This window comes from Chaetomium fimeti (genome assembly GCF_033439085.1).
Source record: "Chaetomium fimeti strain CBS 168.71 chromosome Unknown B0H64scaffold_1, whole genome shotgun sequence".
NCBI lineage: Eukaryota > Fungi > Ascomycota > Sordariomycetes > Sordariales > Chaetomiaceae > Chaetomium > Chaetomium fimeti.
In genome coordinates, this window is record NW_026944329.1 from 186,001 (window position 1) to 203,088 (window position 17,088).

The 17,088-nt window shown below is 56.4% G+C and overlaps 7 protein-coding genes and 1 non-coding gene across 8 annotated transcripts; 4 read left to right on the forward strand and 4 right to left on the reverse strand.

The window, feature by feature from the left end:
* Positions 1-131: 131 nt before the first annotated feature.
* Positions 132-3,477, reverse strand: B0H64DRAFT_351128 (uncharacterized protein). Its single transcript, XM_062801455.1, has 4 exons — positions 3,195-3,477; positions 3,013-3,088; positions 1,767-2,944; positions 132-1,706 (listed from the first exon to the last, which is right to left on the reverse strand). Exons 1-4 carry the CDS (start codon positions 3,250-3,252, stop codon positions 433-435), a joined length of 2,586 nt encoding a protein of 861 aa, XP_062663305.1. The 5' UTR covers positions 3,253-3,477; the 3' UTR covers positions 132-432.
* Positions 3,478-3,654: 177 nt separating this feature from the next.
* B0H64DRAFT_379178 (uncharacterized protein) lies at positions 3,655-4,820 on the forward strand. The gene is made up of 2 exons (XM_062802628.1): positions 3,655-4,140; positions 4,217-4,820. Exons 1-2 carry the CDS (start codon positions 3,863-3,865, stop codon positions 4,551-4,553), a joined length of 615 nt encoding a protein of 204 aa, XP_062663306.1. The 5' UTR covers positions 3,655-3,862; the 3' UTR covers positions 4,554-4,820.
* A 96-nt stretch (positions 4,821-4,916) lies between these two features.
* B0H64DRAFT_t19 lies at positions 4,917-4,988 on the reverse strand. Its single transcript has one exon. It is a non-coding gene; the product is annotated as a tRNA-Thr (tRNA).
* Positions 4,989-5,482: 494 nt separating this feature from the next.
* Positions 5,483-6,115, reverse strand: B0H64DRAFT_414038 (uncharacterized protein; the record flags this gene model as incomplete). Its single annotated transcript, XM_062805010.1, has 1 exon — positions 5,483-6,115. One exon carries the CDS (start codon positions 6,113-6,115, stop codon positions 5,483-5,485), a length of 633 nt encoding a protein of 210 aa, XP_062663307.1.
* Positions 6,116-7,069: 954 nt separating this feature from the next.
* Positions 7,070-8,880, forward strand: B0H64DRAFT_1154 (uncharacterized protein). The gene is made up of 2 exons (XM_062797856.1): positions 7,070-7,861; positions 7,914-8,880. Exons 1-2 carry the CDS (start codon positions 7,470-7,472, stop codon positions 8,704-8,706), a joined length of 1,185 nt encoding a protein of 394 aa, XP_062663308.1. The 5' UTR covers positions 7,070-7,469; the 3' UTR covers positions 8,707-8,880.
* A 163-nt stretch (positions 8,881-9,043) lies between these two features.
* B0H64DRAFT_351139 (UV radiation resistance protein and autophagy-related subunit 14-domain-containing protein) lies at positions 9,044-11,342 on the forward strand. Its single transcript, XM_062801456.1, has 2 exons — positions 9,044-9,521; positions 9,572-11,342. The coding sequence occupies exons 1-2, from the start codon at positions 9,141-9,143 to the stop codon at positions 11,021-11,023; spliced, it is 1,833 nt and encodes a 610-aa protein (XP_062663309.1). The 5' UTR covers positions 9,044-9,140; the 3' UTR covers positions 11,024-11,342.
* A 326-nt stretch (positions 11,343-11,668) lies between these two features.
* Positions 11,669-13,481, reverse strand: B0H64DRAFT_447710 (uncharacterized protein; the record flags this gene model as incomplete). Its single annotated transcript, XM_062807013.1, has 5 exons — positions 11,669-12,063; positions 12,133-12,181; positions 12,248-12,808; positions 12,839-13,044; positions 13,078-13,481. The coding sequence occupies 5 exons, from the start codon at positions 13,479-13,481 to the stop codon at positions 11,817-11,819; spliced, it is 1,467 nt and encodes a 488-aa protein (XP_062663310.1). The 3' UTR covers positions 11,669-11,816.
* Positions 13,482-14,273: 792 nt separating this feature from the next.
* Positions 14,274-16,190, forward strand: B0H64DRAFT_1269 (uncharacterized protein). Its single transcript, XM_062798059.1, has 3 exons — positions 14,274-15,303; positions 15,378-15,472; positions 15,533-16,190. The coding sequence occupies exons 1-3, from the start codon at positions 14,619-14,621 to the stop codon at positions 16,112-16,114; spliced, it is 1,362 nt and encodes a 453-aa protein (XP_062663311.1). The 5' UTR covers positions 14,274-14,618; the 3' UTR covers positions 16,115-16,190.
* The last annotated feature ends 898 nt before the right edge of the window (positions 16,191-17,088 follow it).

The following is a 17,088-nucleotide window of genomic DNA, read 5'->3' on the forward strand; positions in this document are numbered from 1 at the left end:
TTGTTTGACTAGGGGAGAGCGGACGGGATCCCGTATTCTCAAGTGGGTATGGTCGTATGTGATGGTCAGGTTTGTCGGTGGAGGTGAAAAGGGGGTGTGTTGCATGGTTTCATCCCTGAGGCAAGGCAGCCGCGTCGGGGGAAAACGAAGTGTAGGGGCAGGAGATATGTAGAACTTGAAGATGGATTAGGAAATAAACCTTGAAACTCGAAGTGGAGCTGTCTGAATCCGAGCCAGGAGCTTTGGGGATATGAAGACATGGTGCTTGTATTGTGGGAACAAGCGGAAATCCTGGCTCATGGTTCTATTACAAGCCTAGTTGGTTGTTGCAATGTTGCGTTATGTCTTTCTTTTGTGTATAGTATATGAATATACATCTACCCACCTAGGTAGGTAACCTGAACTATCCCAGAGCAGAGTCAAGTCACCTGCTCACCTATTCCCATAGCTCAGGGGGTCCAAAGCGATATACCCGCCATGCTGCTGGCCGTCATACATATCATGCATATGATGTACAGATCCCACATCCTCCACAATATCAACCTTACCATCCGTCCCAGCCAATGAAGCAGCCCCACCCGCCGTCGTCGGCGTCGTCAACGCATCCTCCTCCGTCGGAACCGCCGCCGCCCCCTCCCCATCCGCAAACTTGACCGTCTTCCCCCCGCTCATCAACCCCCACTCCTTGGGCGTCATCTTGAAGTCGCTCTCCCCGGGGTACAGCACAATCGTGAAGATCCTGCCCGCCGACAGCTGCTGCAGCCGTATCCTTAGCTTAGCCAAACTCGACAACCCCATCGCCCACACCACCAGCGCGCCCACCGTCACCAGCCCCAGCACCACCAGCAGCGCAAAGGCCGGGATGCCGTACGCGTAGTGGTACTTGACCTTGTGCACGGCGGGGTAGACATGGACGACCGGCGCGGGGCTATCCTCGGTCGCGGGGCTTGTGGCGATGCCCTTGGTGCCGACCACGGCCGAGGCGGCGAGGTCGGTCCAGAGCAGGTTGATCATGCGGCTCGCGCCGTCGGCGGTGGCGGTCAGGTTCTGCCAGCGGGTGAAGACGGCCATGTCGGCGCGGCCGACGAGGTCGAAGGGCCAGTCGGAGCTGCTGACGCCGTTGGAGGTGCCCGCGTCGCCGGCGTAGACGGTGTTGGCGACGCGGAAGGGGAAGTCGGCCGCGGGCAGGTTCTGGTAGCCCGGGCTGTTGTCGTAGGTCGAGAAGGTCGGGTTGGTCATGACGGAGCCGCTGCCGAGGCCGACTAGGTAGAGGGAGGGTTGCTGGACCACGGAGATGTTGGGGAAGTTGGCGGCGGGGTAGGCTGGCGAGATGAGGCCCCAGAGGGGGGTGATGTCGCTTAGTTCGTAGCCGCTGTCTTCGATCGCCCAGAGGGGGTATGCGTCGGGGGATGGGTATGTCTTGGCTGTGATGTTGGTGACGCGAAAGGAGGTCAGACCGCGGGCGCTTTCGGCGGACTGCCGTGCTGGGTTGGTTCCGGGGTCGGTGGAGAAGGTTACTGTTTTGATGGTTGCGCGGACGGCCGTTGCGCACGAGTAAATGGGCGTGGTCCACTTGCTGCCCTGTTCAAAGATGCCGGGCGGACCGCCGTCCACCCGCCTGGGGGGGCCAGTGACAAGGCCGCAGGCGACGAAGATGTTGGTGACGTTGGCGATGTCGCCGCCAGCGGCGCCGGAGCAGATGATAGCTGGGGGGTAGACATGTTAACGAGGCAATGAAGTGACTGGGGAGGGATAAAGAGACGCACGTATCGATTCAAACCAGGGCCTGCTCTTGGTAACATTAAACGGATTGGGATATCTCATCTTTCCGCCCGAGCCGGTGGCAAAAAGATAACCCCCGTAGGCGTTGAAAAACGAGGCAGCCCTATAGTTGGTGAGGGTAGTGGTCCACAGGGGAAAGGATTTGTCTATGGCCGAATCCAGGTAGCGGAATGACTTGGCGCCCGTGCTAGAATTTCCCAGGTTTGTGACATTAAGATAGAGCATGGTGTAGTAGTTGTTCACCAGAGCTGCGAGGTACGCCCTGCCCCTGAGGTCCGGGTTCGCTTGCGGGTTGCCGTCGTAATACGGAAACGTGCGGTTGAGATCGGCGCGGTTCAGGTTGACGAATCCGCCGCGGTCGGTGAGACGGTAGTCAGTGGGCCCCGAGGAAGAGATGTTCTTGTTTTCAGATTCGGTGTAGTCGAATGTCAGGTTCGTGTCAACGCAGGCGGTGACGGGCTCGATAAATAGGATATCCTCCTGCCAAGTGACATTGCGGTCAGGAGGCTGAGGAATCGTGTGGTTTCGAAAGCCCACGCCGCCGGTCTGCGTGTCGACGATGAGACCCTCGACCAGTTTGATCGAGTCCTCCAAGGCGACGCTATCGACTTGACGGAACATGTTGACGGTATACGGAGATCCGCGGTTCACAATCCCAGCATCGTCGACCCTCATAGTTAGCTGTCGCCACTCGATATCGAAGAAGTTGGACACGGTCGTGCCGATCCCGCGCGTACCGCTTGAATAAAGCTCGCGAAGTACGGGAGGGATCTCCATGGTCAAGTTATTAGGATAGTCCCATGACGCGACACTGCTACCGAGGCTGAAGATGAGTGTACCGTTTGTGAGTGGGCATGGTGCAGGATTCAAGCGATAGGAGCATTGTCTCGAGAAGGTGTAATTACGGCGAGGACTCGTCCCGTAGAAATAAGCACTGCTATCGCGGATATAAGAGAAGTCGCCGACCTCTCGTTCTCCGATTTCAAGGGCGTCGTGAAGACCGATCGGGGTCACCACGCTAGAGACGGCAATCAAGACGGTTGCAATTGGAATAGCGAGGGAGGCGAGGAAAACGGGCCTTCGAACAGCATGCGGTCGCACTGAGTCGGTCCGTAGAATCGTCGTCCAATGCGATGACTGGAGAAGCTTTGCTGCCACCGACCTAAGCTCCGGTGCTTAGCAGCTGGGCACGAGGGGACCGAGCAAGAGGGCCACCCAAGTCCTACGTACCATGTTGCCGCGGTTTCTTCATCGCGGAGCACTCCGGCAAGCAGAAAGGAGATGGCGGTTGGAAGCCAGAGTTGTGCTTTGCCGTCCAGGTTAGCACTTGGCGTAGGGGATGGAAACAAGATAGGTCGAGGTTGGGGTTGGGGTCTTATGACTATTACTAGACCCCGTAGAATAAAACTTACTTATAAAGATGGCCAAAGCGATCAGGCCGGCTGTGTATCCGACTGAGTAGTCCGTCATTGTGCCACCCCAGTTCAACACGCCACAAGGTCAGGAGAAGAGGTGTGGCGTTTTTCGTCCATCGGGTAGCAAAAACGTGAAGGCACTGAGCGGCGAGGGGCCGAAGATGGGCGGGTGAGGTTGAAGTAAATGGCGCGTGAAGGGGGTTTAAACGTCACTTGGCAGTGAGGTTCCTCGGACTTCCATTCCATCTCAGGGCACCGGTCAGACCGAAGAAAGCCACCCAAAGCCACCGATCGCCCTTGTCCAATGGGCCGGTGGTTTCCGATTAAAGGCCAAGGGTGCCAAGCACAAGCTGAACGCTTTCTTGCATGTTGATGCAGGCAGTCGATCCCACTTGGTGATTTGTCCATGCAACCACACCAGCACGTCGGCAGGGATGAGGGCTGGGCCAGATGAAAGGCGACGCAACTTGTGTTCTTAAGTGGCTTGCAACCCGAGCCTTGCCCTCCCTGGTGTGATGTCCAAAGCTTTGACTGCTTGTCCCACAACAAGGTCGACATTGATGTTTTAAGGCTTTAAGGCTGTGGTGACCCTGCGCACCCACCCACCCCGACCTAATATTCATTAATACCTTATAAATGTCGCTCCACCCGCCAACTCCGTGAAAATGGCGTCTTTCTTTGCCCCGATAGTCCTCATTTTGGGCCTGTTCGCGCCTTTCATTTCCGGGCAGACTGCTACTAGTAGTCGAAGCGCCGCTTCTATCACTAGTCCCTCTGCCCCTGACCGCAGCGCAGAAGGATCTCAAATATGTTATGGTCGAGGCGGGATTTGTGATGCCAGGAGGGAATTCGGTGATGAATGTCAACGGGAGCAGGAAGCTCATGGAACTGATGGATACTACAAGTGCATTTGCACATCGGGGTATGCTGAAGTTATTAAGGCGTAAGTGTTCCCCCAACATGATGATGTTCTTGTTTCCCAAAGGTGGACTCTAAGCTTCCGGTACTCGACGATCTAGGTGCGATAACTGCCTGTTATTCTACGGCCTCATCTCAAGTAGGATCAACAACTACACCGTGACATGTTCAAGCAAGAGCTACACCCTCGCGCCCATCCCTAGCGGCCTGCTTGCGCAGCAGTCGTCGTACAATGCCACACGAGTGACGGCAGCATTGACGAGCGAAGCACCAACGTACGTGGTGACCATCGACGCAATGCAGACCGCACCGCTGCCAACTGTCGCTACCACCTTCGTTCTACCACTGGCAACCGGGCCAGGATCACGCCCGTCAGCACACTCAGGACTTCTGGGGGTGTTGCCAATTCTAGGAATATTGTTGGGGCTCTGGTTATAGGCGAGGGGAAATGGAAGGAATGTGCCCAGTTCGGCGAGAAGTGTTGCAAGATGCGGAAGTCGAGCTGCTAGGGCTGGGAAAAGGGGGCTGTGGGAAAAAGGGGTTGTACCCTAGGTGCCCGTTCATCCCTTTTATTCCAGATTTTAACACAACGTTAAGGAGTGCACTGTCATCAGGAGACCTTGGAGCAGATCTCAGTATCATCACTAGATGCGATCCGCTTAACGTTTAAACTGAAGCAAGCCAATATTCGCATTTGTGTTCTCGATGTTCTTGCCTCTTGATCTCCTCACCACACACACCCTCAAAAAGGAGGAGAACCTAATATCTGAGAAAAGAACGGAAAAAAGAATGGGAATTCTTTGCCCACAACCAGAATCGAACTAGTGACCTTGTCATTACGAGTGACACGCTCTACCACTGAGCCATGCGGGCCTTGAGCTTATTGGCTCGTTGTTGCTTTTGCAACGAGAGTGGGGAGAAGATGAAGGGGGTCTGCGGAGACGGTGGGATCGGGTTAAGGAATAACTTGTGTCTTGATGAGGATCCAGGACCTAGGAAGTTGGGGGTGAATAAGTATTGCTTCTTACCGAACACCCTAGGCGGTACCAACCATTCAAGCTTCGGTTGACAACCTTGAAGAACCATTGTTGTATTTTTGGGAATGCGATAACGCCTACAGCTTGGAGTGTTCCATCCCGCCTTTTCAGTTATACCATCGAGTGAACGAATGACTTGTTTGCTCGTCGTAGAGGTCGAATCCCTACCAAGACCTCTCACCTCAAGATAGGTCCGTATCCCTGAATGAACGAACAAACACCAACCCCAAATACCCTCCCCAAACGCCCGTCCAAACACAATTTTCCAGCCGCCCAACCCCCAATACCAAACCACCTCATACCAACCCCCTAACCACTCCTCAGCGGACCTCAACCCCGCCCCATCCCCTTTCCCCCCGCCCGCAACGGATCCGCCTCGGGCCCTCCCCGATCCGCCACCACATCGGCCTCGCTCTCCGTCGGCAGCGGCGCCGCATCCCCCGCGCCCATCCGGATGGTATGGTGCAGCCCGGGGGGCAGGGGATCTTCGTCGGAGCGGTCGGCAGCGACGTCGGCCTCGCTCTCGGTCGGGTTGCCCTTCACCTCGGTGCCGAACATCTGCGCCGACACCAGCACGCCCGTGCCTGCGCCCGTGACGGGGCCTGAGGTTTGGGCGGCGCCTGCTGCGGAAGGGGCTGACACCCGGTCCTGTCCGACGGAGTGGATTCCTCGTCGGTCGGAGGGGCGCGCCTGGCCGTGGTAGATTTGTGTGCTGTAGCAGGAGGCCCGCGCGCGGTTGTGGTCGCGGTGTTGGTCTTCTGGGCGGTTGAAGTGTGAGGACCACTCGGCGCCGAAGACGCCTTGGTTGGAGGGTTGGTGGTTGATGGGTTGGGTGGCGGGAGAGCTGCTGGGTGATGTTTTGTGGTGGGCGCGGAGCGTGTCGACAGTGGCTGGGCGGGTGGCCATGCCTCGTAGGGCGGTTGCCCGTGGGAGGGTAGTCGTGATCTTTTGTAGCGCGCGCATGTTTCCTGGGTGTGGTGTATGCGGGTTAATGGGAATGTGGAATGTGGTGTCGCTTGTGGATAAGAAAGGAGGGGTCATGTTCGCTACGTTGTTATAGGATCTCGATGACTTTGGAACAGAGTGACGTCACAAAGACGAATCTCTGACACGCGTTGACTCGGTCGATGGATTGCCATCGTTAAAGAGGCGACACTCAACTTCGGTCATCCACCCCGCGGTGGCGACGTGTTTTCTCTCAAAGTTAAATTTTGTGGTTTGGATATGTCATGTCAGCCCCTTACTGTTGTGGTGTACTTCAACCCCTTACTTGAAGCGACACCAGGAGAGCTTCGCCGGCCCAAGGCATCGCTCCTTATCATTGGTTGAGAGGCTCACTCAACCTGAACCGCTGGCAAGTTAACTTTGGGAGCATGTGACCAAAATAGAACTTGCTGCTCCTGTCCATGGTGCCCACGCGCCCAACTATCCCTTCCAGTGCCGTCTCGAAGCAACCACATGGTCCACATCCCACTCGAGGAACTTTGAGCGATCGACCTGCCCTCGGTTGATAACATCAAATGCCGCACCCGCCTCACATCCAGGGTTACCACTCACGCACTCACGGTCTCCCATACCTCGATGAAGGTTTCATGTTCCGTTGCCTGGTTATCAACCCTTCGCAATATTAGCAGGACTGATACGCTGTGATGGATTAACGGCCTGGTTGCGACGTCATTACCGCTGGGATATTACGGGGGACGCTGGATGATCGGGCGGTTCGGCGTTCGTGAGCAGCCAACAAAACCAGCTTCCGCCGTGGAAGAGCGTCTGGCGGAACACTAGCTGGGTATCAGGGACCATCAGCCGACCCCAAAATGGCGAGTCCGAAACTGTCACCAACGGCCTGACGTCTGCCGCGCCGTTGATGAATGCTGGGTGTTGCCGTCTTCCCGAGGGAGATCTTCAGGGGCTTGAAAGTGCGGGGGCTAAATCCGGGCTGGGAGAAGATCGACACCACGTCCCTGGGATTAACTTAGCGAGGATCGCTCGGATGGCACACAAGACGCGCTCGGCACCAAAATCCGCCCACGATGTTGCGTTTTGTCGGGGGGTTGAAACGAGGCACATTCCAGCAGGCCAATGGAGGGTCCCTCGTCGGGTTCGTCCCAGAAGAGCAGAAGGCTCGCGTGGGAATGGAGTCCGCAAGGGAGATCGCAGCCCGTTTGGGGAGATTCCTGGCGGGTCGCTCAAGCGGCGCATTTCCCATCTAAAATCTTCGCATCCACCACGGACCCGGGGGTTTGGCAGCGTCTCCTGATTGCGACAAGTTCAGTCACAGTTCAGGGATCAAACACCAAACGAGCCATCAACCAACATGTCAGTCCTCATCGGGCAGGCGCCCAACAACCTTGGGCCGTTGACGACGACGTTCACGCCGCCGCCAGAATGCACGGTCGCGGTGGGCGCGGGAAGCAACGCGATAGCAGACTTTTTCGGGGTCGGTGGTGATAAGGACGTTGCCTTTCTCGGGCAGGGCTGCGCTGGGGGGAAGGCCTTCGATGCCACGACATGCTGGCCAGAAACGTCAAAGGGCGCCGAGGAGAGGGACGCGCCGCTATCCGGATGGGGGTTCTACTCGCCGGGCTTGAATTGCCCGGTTGGGTACGCGACCGCCTGCTCGGCAACGGGGGGCAGCGGCGGAGGATCTGGCTGGCCGGTGCAGTTCAAGCTACGAGATGGCGAGACGGCGGTCGGCTGCTGTCCAAGGTTCGTTCGCGACATTTTTCGAGGGCAACGGGGTGGTCTAACGCGGAGTTAGTGGATATGATTGCGCCAACATCAACGGCCAGACATGCACCATGGTGGCTACCTCCACCACGATACCTATCGTCACATGCGACGGGAGCAAAAGCGGCGACGTTGCGTCCCAGACGGTCCCCGACGATGAAGCCTCCATCACAGCGTTCAGCCTATTCGCGCCAATGATCCAGATCAACTGGCAGAGCAGTGACCGACCCAAGTCAACAACAACCAGCTCCCGCAGAAGTGCAACGAGAACCTCAACCACGGACCGCGCCAGACCAACATCAGAGGAGACAAGTGCTAGCGACGACGACGACGACACCAAGTCAACCGAGACCTCTGGAGGTGAGACTCTTGTCCTTGACGAAAACCCGCAAACAACAGGCGACAAAGTGGACGTTGGCGTCAGCCCTCCAACTATTACCCCCACCCTACAAGAAAACGAATCGTCCTCCGAAGAAGGCGGAATCAGCTCGGGGGCTAAAGTGGCCATCGGAGTTGCGAGTTCGGTGGCGGTGCTCATGGTGCTCGTGTGCGCTCTGTTCTACTGGTGGAGGAAGCGCAAGACACGGCGGGAAGAACAGGAACTGGACAGGCTGTACGGGCTCAAGCACAGCATGAGTATTGGCGGCGACTTCACGAATAGTAGCGACATCCCCGGCTGGTATCGTGGGCAGAAATTGGGGACGGCGGTGAACGATCGATTTGGGGTGCACGATGCAAATCATGGGAATGTTGGGAATCACGGGACGGTGCCTGAGATGGAAAGACCGGCAGCGCCGTATTACCGCCCATATCGGCCGGCGTAATGGATGTTGGGAGTGTGCGTTATGTTATGTATGTTGTGTACATGTACGAATTGCGAATTGATTCGACCAGATGGAGTTTGCTTGCTGCGAGATCGTTCTTGCACTCACCAGGTTTCCATCTTGAAGTCCAGGAAGGAAGGAACGTCCGAATAAACTCTGGCATCCTGTTTCGTTTCTTTGTTTTTGCGGGATGTTCCAGAGCCCATGACCCTGTCTGTGCTTCGTCAGGCAAGGTCCTGTCAAGTCGGGAAGCGGAGCCTGCACAGACCATCCAGTTTCGTGCGCCAACGCTCCATGCAGCTGGAGCTCCCCACAAGCTTCCCCAGCCAAGCAAGCTCCGTGCCAATGCGTCGTATCGTCATCAACAGCATCACCAACGCCTCGCGCAACCCCTTTCCATCTCCCGTTTTTCGAACCACCTTCGACATGACACGATGTCAACCGAGTCCTCGCGCCCACTCCTGCTACCGCAAAATCGCAAACTTCGACATCTACGCGGCATTGCGCTAAGGAACGTCGCCTTCTCTCGACCCCGCGGGCGCACGATCGATGACGCTGCCCTAAACATCCAGAGCCCTGCGAAGCTCGAGTCGCTGCGGAACACGCCCCAACTACACCATGCCCTGTCGTCAGAAGACTTGCGCCCGCCGACCGCCCGACGGAGGAGCACCAATGTGCCGAATACCAGCCCCGCGACCCGTCAAAAGAAGTTTGAGGATGCCTTCGATAGCAAGCTGGCCGATGCATTCTTCTCGTTGCACGTCGAGGGAGAAAAAGAACCGATCTACATCAGCGAGGTGGAAGAACGCGCAACGGTACTGTTTCATACACGACCGCAAGGAGCGGGCCTAGCTGACTGCCATAGAACTTCAACTTCCGTCTCTTCGAGCTTGCCGACCTCGACTCGGCCATCACGCAATCGCCTCAGGTGACGGTCAAAATTTGGACAAAACGAAACGATACATGGACAGCATTGCGGGAGGATGAGGTTGACCTGCGGGCCCTCAATTGGTTAGGTACGCTGCAGGACGTCCACTTTCCGCCAAACAGCATAGTCTTCCATCTAGTCGACGGCATATACTCGCTCGAACTATCCGGCAAGCCCGCGCCGCCAAAGCACACCGCTCCGGCACCCACCTCGTCCTACAACGCGCTGATGAGACTCGCAACGTTGGATAACTCGGTTCAAGACGCGCTCGCCACCCGCGAGCTTCTCACACAACAGATCAATGACCTCCTGGAGCGCGAGGCAAAGAATGAGGTGCCTGAAGCCGAGGACACACTCTCCTTGACAAACAAATACCTGGCACAGCAGCGGCGGGCCGTGGCATTGGCCACAAAGCGGAATGAGGACTTGAAAACGTCCATCGCAGCGCGCAAGGAAGCCATCGCGCAAGGCCGCGCCGCCCAAGCCAAAGCGGCCAAGGACGTCGAACACGCCACCGACAAACTCACCGAATCCCAAACCCTCCTCACCAAAACCCAAGCCGACATCCGCGGCCAACGCCGCCGCATCTGCGACGACCTCTCCCGCATCTACAACATCGCCCCAGTGCCCCTCGGCCCCCCACTCTCCTTCCAAATCTGCGGCCTCCCCCTCCCCAACACAACCTACGACTCGGCCGCCAAATCATCCCCGACCCTCAGCGAGGACGCCCTCTCCGCCGCGCTCGGCCACGTCGCCCACCTGACCGACGCCCTGCAGTACTACCTCTCGGTGCCCCTCCCCTACGCCATCCGCCCCTTCGGCTCCCGCTCCAGCATCCGCGACGACATCTCCCAGCTGCCCGACCCCCAGCGCGAGTTCCCGCTGTACGTGCCGCGCGGCGGCTCCGCCGCCCATTTTCGGTTTGATTATGCCTGGTTCTTGTTGAATAAGGATGTCGAGGCGCTGTGTAGCTCGCAGGCGCTGAGGGTGGTGGATATTAGGCATACGCTGCCGAACCTGAAGTATTTGCTGTATGTGTGCAGTGCGGGGAGCGAGGAGGTGCCGGAGCGGAAGAGGGGTGGCGTGAGGGGGTTGTGGGCGGGGAGGGTGAGGGGGGTGGGGGGTGCTGCGTTGGCGGATGATGCGAGTAGTCTGGGTGGTGGGGGTAGTCGGAGGGGGAGTGATGCGAGTGAGGTGGCGGGGAGGCAGAGGGAGGAGTTGAGGCGGGCGGCTGTTGGTGGGGGTGGGAGGGAGGTTGGGAGTGGGCATGGGAATGGGAGTGCGGTGAATGTGAATGCGAATGGGGGCCCGGGGCTGTTGCCATTTGCCGAGGGGGAGATGAAGTTGAGTTTGAGGACCAAGGGGATGAGGGAGAGTGCGGCGCAATGAGGCGGGTCTGTTCGCCAATGTGCTGTTTGAACTTGAGGGTCTGCTTCAGCACAGCGAACTGATTTCTAGCAACGCCTGTTTTGTTGGGCAATATTAGACGGATATCAGGCTACAATGCCCCGTTTCTTGTTGCTCAACAAATCTAATTCATATGGCTATGACTGCGTAGTGAGTGATCCGCTTTAGACGATAGAGTATCCAAGCCCCTTTCATGTCGCCCAGGAATGTCACTATCCATGGAATTGACCAAGTACATACCTGGGTACCTAGGTAGAGGGGTTATGTACCTCAGCAAGGGGGGGGCTTATACCGAGGCTCTAACGCGGGTTGACTCGCCCCCAGCTCCTCGGTACCAATAATAGGTCCCGTATAAAAGCCCAGTAGTAGGATATCTCTTGTAGGTGAGGCTGATCTGGGAGTTGCTATCAATGGTACGACGTTGTGAGATAACAGCTGGTTAAGTGATAAATCCCATTGGCACCTGGTCCCCAGCTCCATGATCTATGGACAAGAACAAAAAGAAACGGTGTAAACACAACCGACCGAAACCACCAAACAATAGAACATAAGAAACAGTCTATGTAGCAATGAAATGACAGCGGAGATCTATCAGGTAACAAAAGAGATTCAGAATCGGGTGAGGACAGTTGTGCAATTCTAACACCAACTCAGTTAGCACGACACTATTAGATAGAAGGGGGGTGAAACAAACCAATGGCAAACCTACCCCGGACTTGGATCCTTGATGACGCGGTCAACAGAAAGTAAAGGCCCAAATGGGGGCACGAGATCCTCAGCTGCGGTGACTGCGTCCACCGCTGCCCCATGAGCTGTAGGGGGTGAGGCTAGTCTCTGGAAACCCCAAATCGACCATTGCCTCGGCGTGCCTCTCCCGGGTGTCACGCCAGTCATTGGCATTTTGTCGGATTTCCCGGGCGACCCTTTCGTGGTTCAGATCACTCTTCTGCTCCGTTTGTAACGCCCTCTTTTCCCAGACATTGGCATAGTCCTTGTTGAAGGACTCCCTGCCGATGGTCTCGCTAACACAAGTCAGTCCATGTACACGCTGCAAGGCATTTAGCGAAGGGGGGGGGACAGTGGTGGCTTACGCTCTGCGGTGTTTGAAGCCGTCGTGGGCAAGAGAGCGGAGCTTTTGGTCTGATTATATGGTGAGGTGGTCAGCGATGATACGGTCACGATGTCACCGTTAACAGTTAAACTCACGCTCAGGGATGGTAAAGTTGCCTCCCAGACCGTAACGGTTGGACTCGCCAATGGCGGCGTCTGGCCCGGAAAGGACCTGCTTGCGTGAAGGGAACTCCATTTTCTTGTCCTTGTACGCAGCAATGGCAAACCTTGCACGTCTATTGTTGTCCTTGTATGCACTATGGCGTGCGTGGATCTCGGTTCCGGGTCGAAAATGCTCTTGGCCATTCTCATCGTATTCCATCTGGTCCGAGAATCCTGACTTGAACGAAGTAGGCTGGGTTTGAGCATATCCACGGGGCCCGCCAGTCCGACCAATAGAAGTAGTCGGCAGCGGGAGCGCAAAGTCCTCCTCCCCACTGGCACGGCCGAACAGGCTGCTGTCTTTGCTTCGGCCGCTCGAGCGTGACCTTCGCCCGCCCGTGAATGACGGGTCTCCCTCGAGGGGCCGTGGAATTGAAGGGTCAGACCCAGAAGAAGAGGAGGTTCCACTCCCGAAGAACTTGGATTTGAACGGCTGATCTAAGGCCGGGGCTGTGGGCCTTCGCGAGATTCCGCTAGGTCCATATGGATCGTCGTCTAGTGATCCCGATGCGTAGTCACCAGAACCGGACCAGGAGGCAGTTCCACTTCTTGACTTAAAGGGCTCCTGTGCCCGCCGTTCCGAGCTTGCTGCCCTTGGCCGTCGCGAGCTGCCGTCCGGTGTGTACCCTAGTAATTCGTCCGTGCCGAGTTCAAAAGGGAATACGCCAGAGGGTGGAGCGTCGCTGAGACTAATGGATGATCTGCGTCTTGACCGGCTCCGGCTTCGACCACTGTCGTCTGCGGTGATCCCAGTCGGGGTATACGATAGAGAGCCTGATTTGGAAGCCGAAGGGGGGTAGCGAGAGGTCGACCGAGGACTGCGGGATGCTGGAGACCAAGATATGGGAACCAGATAGTCAGGGTCGTGCGAGCCAGGAGAGAGAAACGACGCCCCGGTGTAAGCCACAGAAAGACTAGGACGGCGGGATCGGCTGGAAGAACGAGGAGGGCGGGAGCTTCCAAAGATGGGGTTAAGCGGGTCATAGCCGAGTTCGGCTTCCGTAAGCCGAGGCCGGCTTTTGCTCCTGGAGGAGCGTGATCTCGGGCTACCGAAGATGTCGTCGTCGTGCCGGCTAGCTGAGCGGCCGCGAGGGCTTGGGTCGAGTCCAAAGGTACTAGACCGGCCACGGGGGCTAGGGACCTGTCCAAAAGAACCCGAGTAGGACATTGATGAATTGATAACCGGGGACAAGTTCTCATGTGCAAGGTAGGTACCTAGGTACCTAGGCAGGGGGATGTGATGAACGGGTAGCAAAACGGATTATGGACAAGACAACGACAACGACAACGTGCGAGCTGGTTCGAGGAGAGGTGAGTTGGTGTTCAAACGGGATGCTTCAACTCTATGACCTGGCTAGCAACCGGATCTGAAGACAGCTTAAGTACCACCCACCCGCAGTCCTGCACTAGAAGCAAAACAGGCGCCCGCCCACGTTTCTGACCTTCTGGACTCCACCAAGGCCGCAGTCACCCCGTGTCTACAGTCTAAGGTACCAAGGTACCAACAACCCCAGAATTATGCCCTCTCGAGATCATTCGATCTGCCATGAAGGCTTAGCAATGGCGGAGAGTAAAAGATTACTGTAGACAACCTAGACGAATTTGAACATGACGAAAGGGAATGTTATAGCAACTACCAACGACTGGTGTTTAGTCGTCGTCCACGACCATGAGACCTTCTCAGCGGCCCAGCGGCCTCGGCCGGCCGGTCTGTGGCCCGTAAGGCGGGGCGCCGGGCTCAATCCATTGTGCGTAACGGCCGGGTTTTGTCGCTCGGTGGACGGCGTCTAAACAAAAGTGAGGTGGGTCTTGTGCTCCGGGGAGGGCTCCAAGAATGTGTTGGTCGAGGCGGTGCTGGGAGCAAGGAAATCGCCGGCGGCAAGGCGCCCCCGCTACGCAGCCCTGGTAGCCAACCGAATTGCGACTTCTGCGGGGGGTGAGTGCTCCCCATGCCCTCATCCCAGGCTTCCCACTTCCGTGACTCAACTTTGACGCCGTCCTCATGCTATTGAAAACATTAAATCTCATTTCCGGGTAGTTACTTTGGCCCTTTTCAGTTTTCTTTTTCGGGAGCCATTTAGGTGTGGTCTTTGGTTACGATCACTTGTCATTGTTTTCCATTACTTCATCGCCCCCCACAGCTAATTCACGACTCGATCCATCGGCAACACCACCGTTCAGTGTTCACCGAAACTCCCAGCTTGGTAGGCATCCCCGACTTGGGTCAATTAAAGTTGGGTACCTACCTGGGTACTAGTCTTTTTGCTTGTTTTCAGCCTGGTTGCCTAACTTCTTCATCATAGCCATGGCAAGCGGCCCCGTTCTTCAGATGCCTTTGCATCTGCTGTCCATCGTATTATCCCAACTGGACGCCATGCCGTCGCTGGCATCTGCCATCTTTAGTCACTCTTCTTTCTACGCCGCCTTCGACGAGGACCGTGACAGGATTGTCCGCTCCATTCTTCGCAACCAGATCCCCCACGAGATCCGGCGTTATGCTTTTCCGGCGTATCTCGCAGCAACAACCGACTTGCGCCACCGAGGCAAGCGCGAGATAAGGTTCCTCCTTTTAGACGATAGCGTTGAAGACTACGAATTCAGAAGGAGCATGTTGTATAGGGAAATCACCGCCGTGTTCGACCAGTCAGGCCCTGCCAATATTGACCTCGCCAACATGGTGAGCAGGACTCATACCATGATCGAACATTTCGCCCGAGATTTTATCCGGGACACCCTACCCCTCGGAGACAAGGAGCTCGGCCTCCAGCGCAAGGACAAAACGGCTGCCTCCAGTGATGAGGTCTATCGAATCCACCGCGCGATGTACCGCTATGTGCGTTACTGCAACTTATTTCGTCGCTCCTATAACACTCGTTTGGCCGGCAAGCTGGGGTCATCCATAACTATCTTCTTCTTCCAGAGGTTTGCCCCCTGGGTTAACGAGCAACTTGCCTGCGTCCATGATTATTTTGAACGCGTCTTGTCCCGAGGTGAGTCCCGCGTTCAACAAGCCGCCCCGTAGGCGCGCATCCTTTTGTCCGCAATAACGCTAACTCTGCAACAGCATTCGACGAAGTCGCTGCCCACGATGTGGAATGGGGTTGTAAGTCTATAAGCTGGCGAACAGTAGCCGACCAGAATCAACACAAACAGGGATATGTAAGAACTGCCCCTTCCTCGAGGTGAATCACTGCGTTTTTAACACGGCCCTGTTAAAAGCTCTTGCGTGGGTTGAAATTTCTCTACCAATTGCAACAAGCGACGACGTACGGGGAGCGGCGTCAAATTCTCGGTGATTCAGTGCCGCGCACAAAAAATATGCTTGGGACGACCCTTGGGGGCTATGGCTCGACTGTTTCGGGTTGGCCAGACTGGGATTACTTCTGGGACCACATTGACACCACGCTCCCGAACGGGGCGTATTCCGTCAATTATGAGTGGAACTCGAACGGACCGGATGTCTACGGGTCGGCCCCCTTCCGTATATGGCGGGCATCTCACGAGGACTGCTGGCGCCAGGACGTCATCGCCCATGCGGACCACACCTGGCTCCGGCGCTGTGGCTACGTTTTCTGGGACTTTTCCGAGGCTACAGTTACCGATGACCAGCTCAAGCTTATCATCTCTCGAGCGAGGCAAAAAGCGTGGCTCGACCGCTTTCGGCGCAACGATGGCGAATTGAAGCGTAAGATGAAGCGTTCACGGAAGGAACGGGCCGAGATTTACAAGCGGGGAGGTCGAGGGTATTGGAGTGAAGGGGACTTGAGCCAGATCGTTTGGACTGAAGGCGCACCGAGGTGAACTTCAACATTTACGATACCTGACGTGATTAGGCAGTGAGCTGATACCATGATTCTTTGTACCTAATCATGCCTCAAATGCCAGTAAAAACTACGAATAAACGGACAAAGCCTCGAGAACCTAGTGGAATAACTGGATTTACCATGACAAAGCTATGTAATCGACCCGGGGGCCACCGATACTCTTCCCAAACCCCTTACAAAGTACTTACCGATTGCAGAGCAAAACTCCAGGATTCTCGTGTCGCGGGTCGGAACATTCTCCGGTAGCGACGGCCGCAGCTCCATTGGCAAGGTGTGTCCGGCTGATATCGGTCTTTTTACCGAGCCAACGAACCCAATACCATCGCCAACCACTTTTCGGTTCATGAAACCCAAAGCGTGCGAGTCATGCTCCAACAACAAAAGTCTTGACGGTTGGAACCCGAGCGTGGGCGAAGACGAAAGGAGCAACACGACAGCTTCCTAGAATGACAGGGCCCACGGACCTCCCCCGGCAGGAGAAGCAGCATGCTCATGCGGTTCCCCGTTTGCCACGAGTCTTGAGGTCGGTGCTCCTGCATGCGCCGTTCTGCAAGCACAGGAATCGGGAACTTTTGTTGCGCGAATCAAATCTCCGACCATGGGGGCGGGGGACAGTTCTTCTGGGTTGGCATGCTGACACTCACACTGCAAGTGGACCAAAAAGTGACAGACCAACCTGCCTCTACCAGAGTTCAAACAGCCAACGAGGGATCTCAAGAGGCGAGGCTTTCTCTCTCAACCAGTCGGCTTGAGTCGAGACTCCCTCCGCCTGCACGGATGACCGGACTTGTTATCGATCGATCGGACAGTTGCTGCAGTTCGGACGAAAACATTCGTTCCCTTTCCCAATCGGTCGTGAACACCATTCTTAGCTGCAGAAACAGATGCAACCGTCCCATCTGTCTGCCCTCCCAAAGCGTGGGCAGCCACTGCAGGGCATGGCCGAGGTGT

Bases quoted from the DNA above. Each gene is read 5' to 3' on its own strand.
- B0H64DRAFT_1269 (XM_062798059.1), top strand. From the start codon at position 14,619: ATGGCAAGCGGCCCCGTTCTTCAGATGCCTTTGCATCTGCTGTCCATC. The intron at 15,304-15,377 runs GTGAGTCCCGCG...ACTCTGCAACAG, and splicing joins TGAACGCGTCTTGTCCCGAG to CATTCGACGAAGTCGCTGCC. The intron at 15,473-15,532 runs GTAAGAACTGCC...CCCTGTTAAAAG, and splicing joins ATCAACACAAACAGGGATAT to CTCTTGCGTGGGTTGAAATT.
- B0H64DRAFT_1154 (XM_062797856.1), top strand. From the start codon at position 7,470: ATGTCAGTCCTCATCGGGCAGGCGCCCAACAACCTTGGGCCGTTGACG. The intron at 7,862-7,913 runs GTTCGTTCGCGA...ACGCGGAGTTAG, and splicing joins GCGGTCGGCTGCTGTCCAAG to TGGATATGATTGCGCCAACA.
- B0H64DRAFT_379178 (XM_062802628.1), top strand. From the start codon at position 3,863: ATGGCGTCTTTCTTTGCCCCGATAGTCCTCATTTTGGGCCTGTTCGCG. The intron at 4,141-4,216 runs GTAAGTGTTCCC...TCGACGATCTAG, and splicing joins TATGCTGAAGTTATTAAGGC to GTGCGATAACTGCCTGTTAT.
- B0H64DRAFT_351139 (XM_062801456.1), top strand. From the start codon at position 9,141: ATGTCAACCGAGTCCTCGCGCCCACTCCTGCTACCGCAAAATCGCAAA. The intron at 9,522-9,571 runs GTACTGTTTCAT...TGACTGCCATAG, and splicing joins AGGTGGAAGAACGCGCAACG to AACTTCAACTTCCGTCTCTT.
- B0H64DRAFT_351128 (XM_062801455.1), bottom strand. From the start codon at position 3,252: ATGACGGACTACTCAGTCGGATACACAGCCGGCCTGATCGCTTTGGCC. The intron at 3,089-3,194 runs GTAAGTTTTATT...TGGACGGCAAAG, and splicing joins CGCTTTGGCCATCTTTATAA to CACAACTCTGGCTTCCAACC. The intron at 1,707-1,766 runs GTGCGTCTCTTT...TCTACCCCCCAG, and splicing joins GCCCTGGTTTGAATCGATAC to CTATCATCTGCTCCGGCGCC.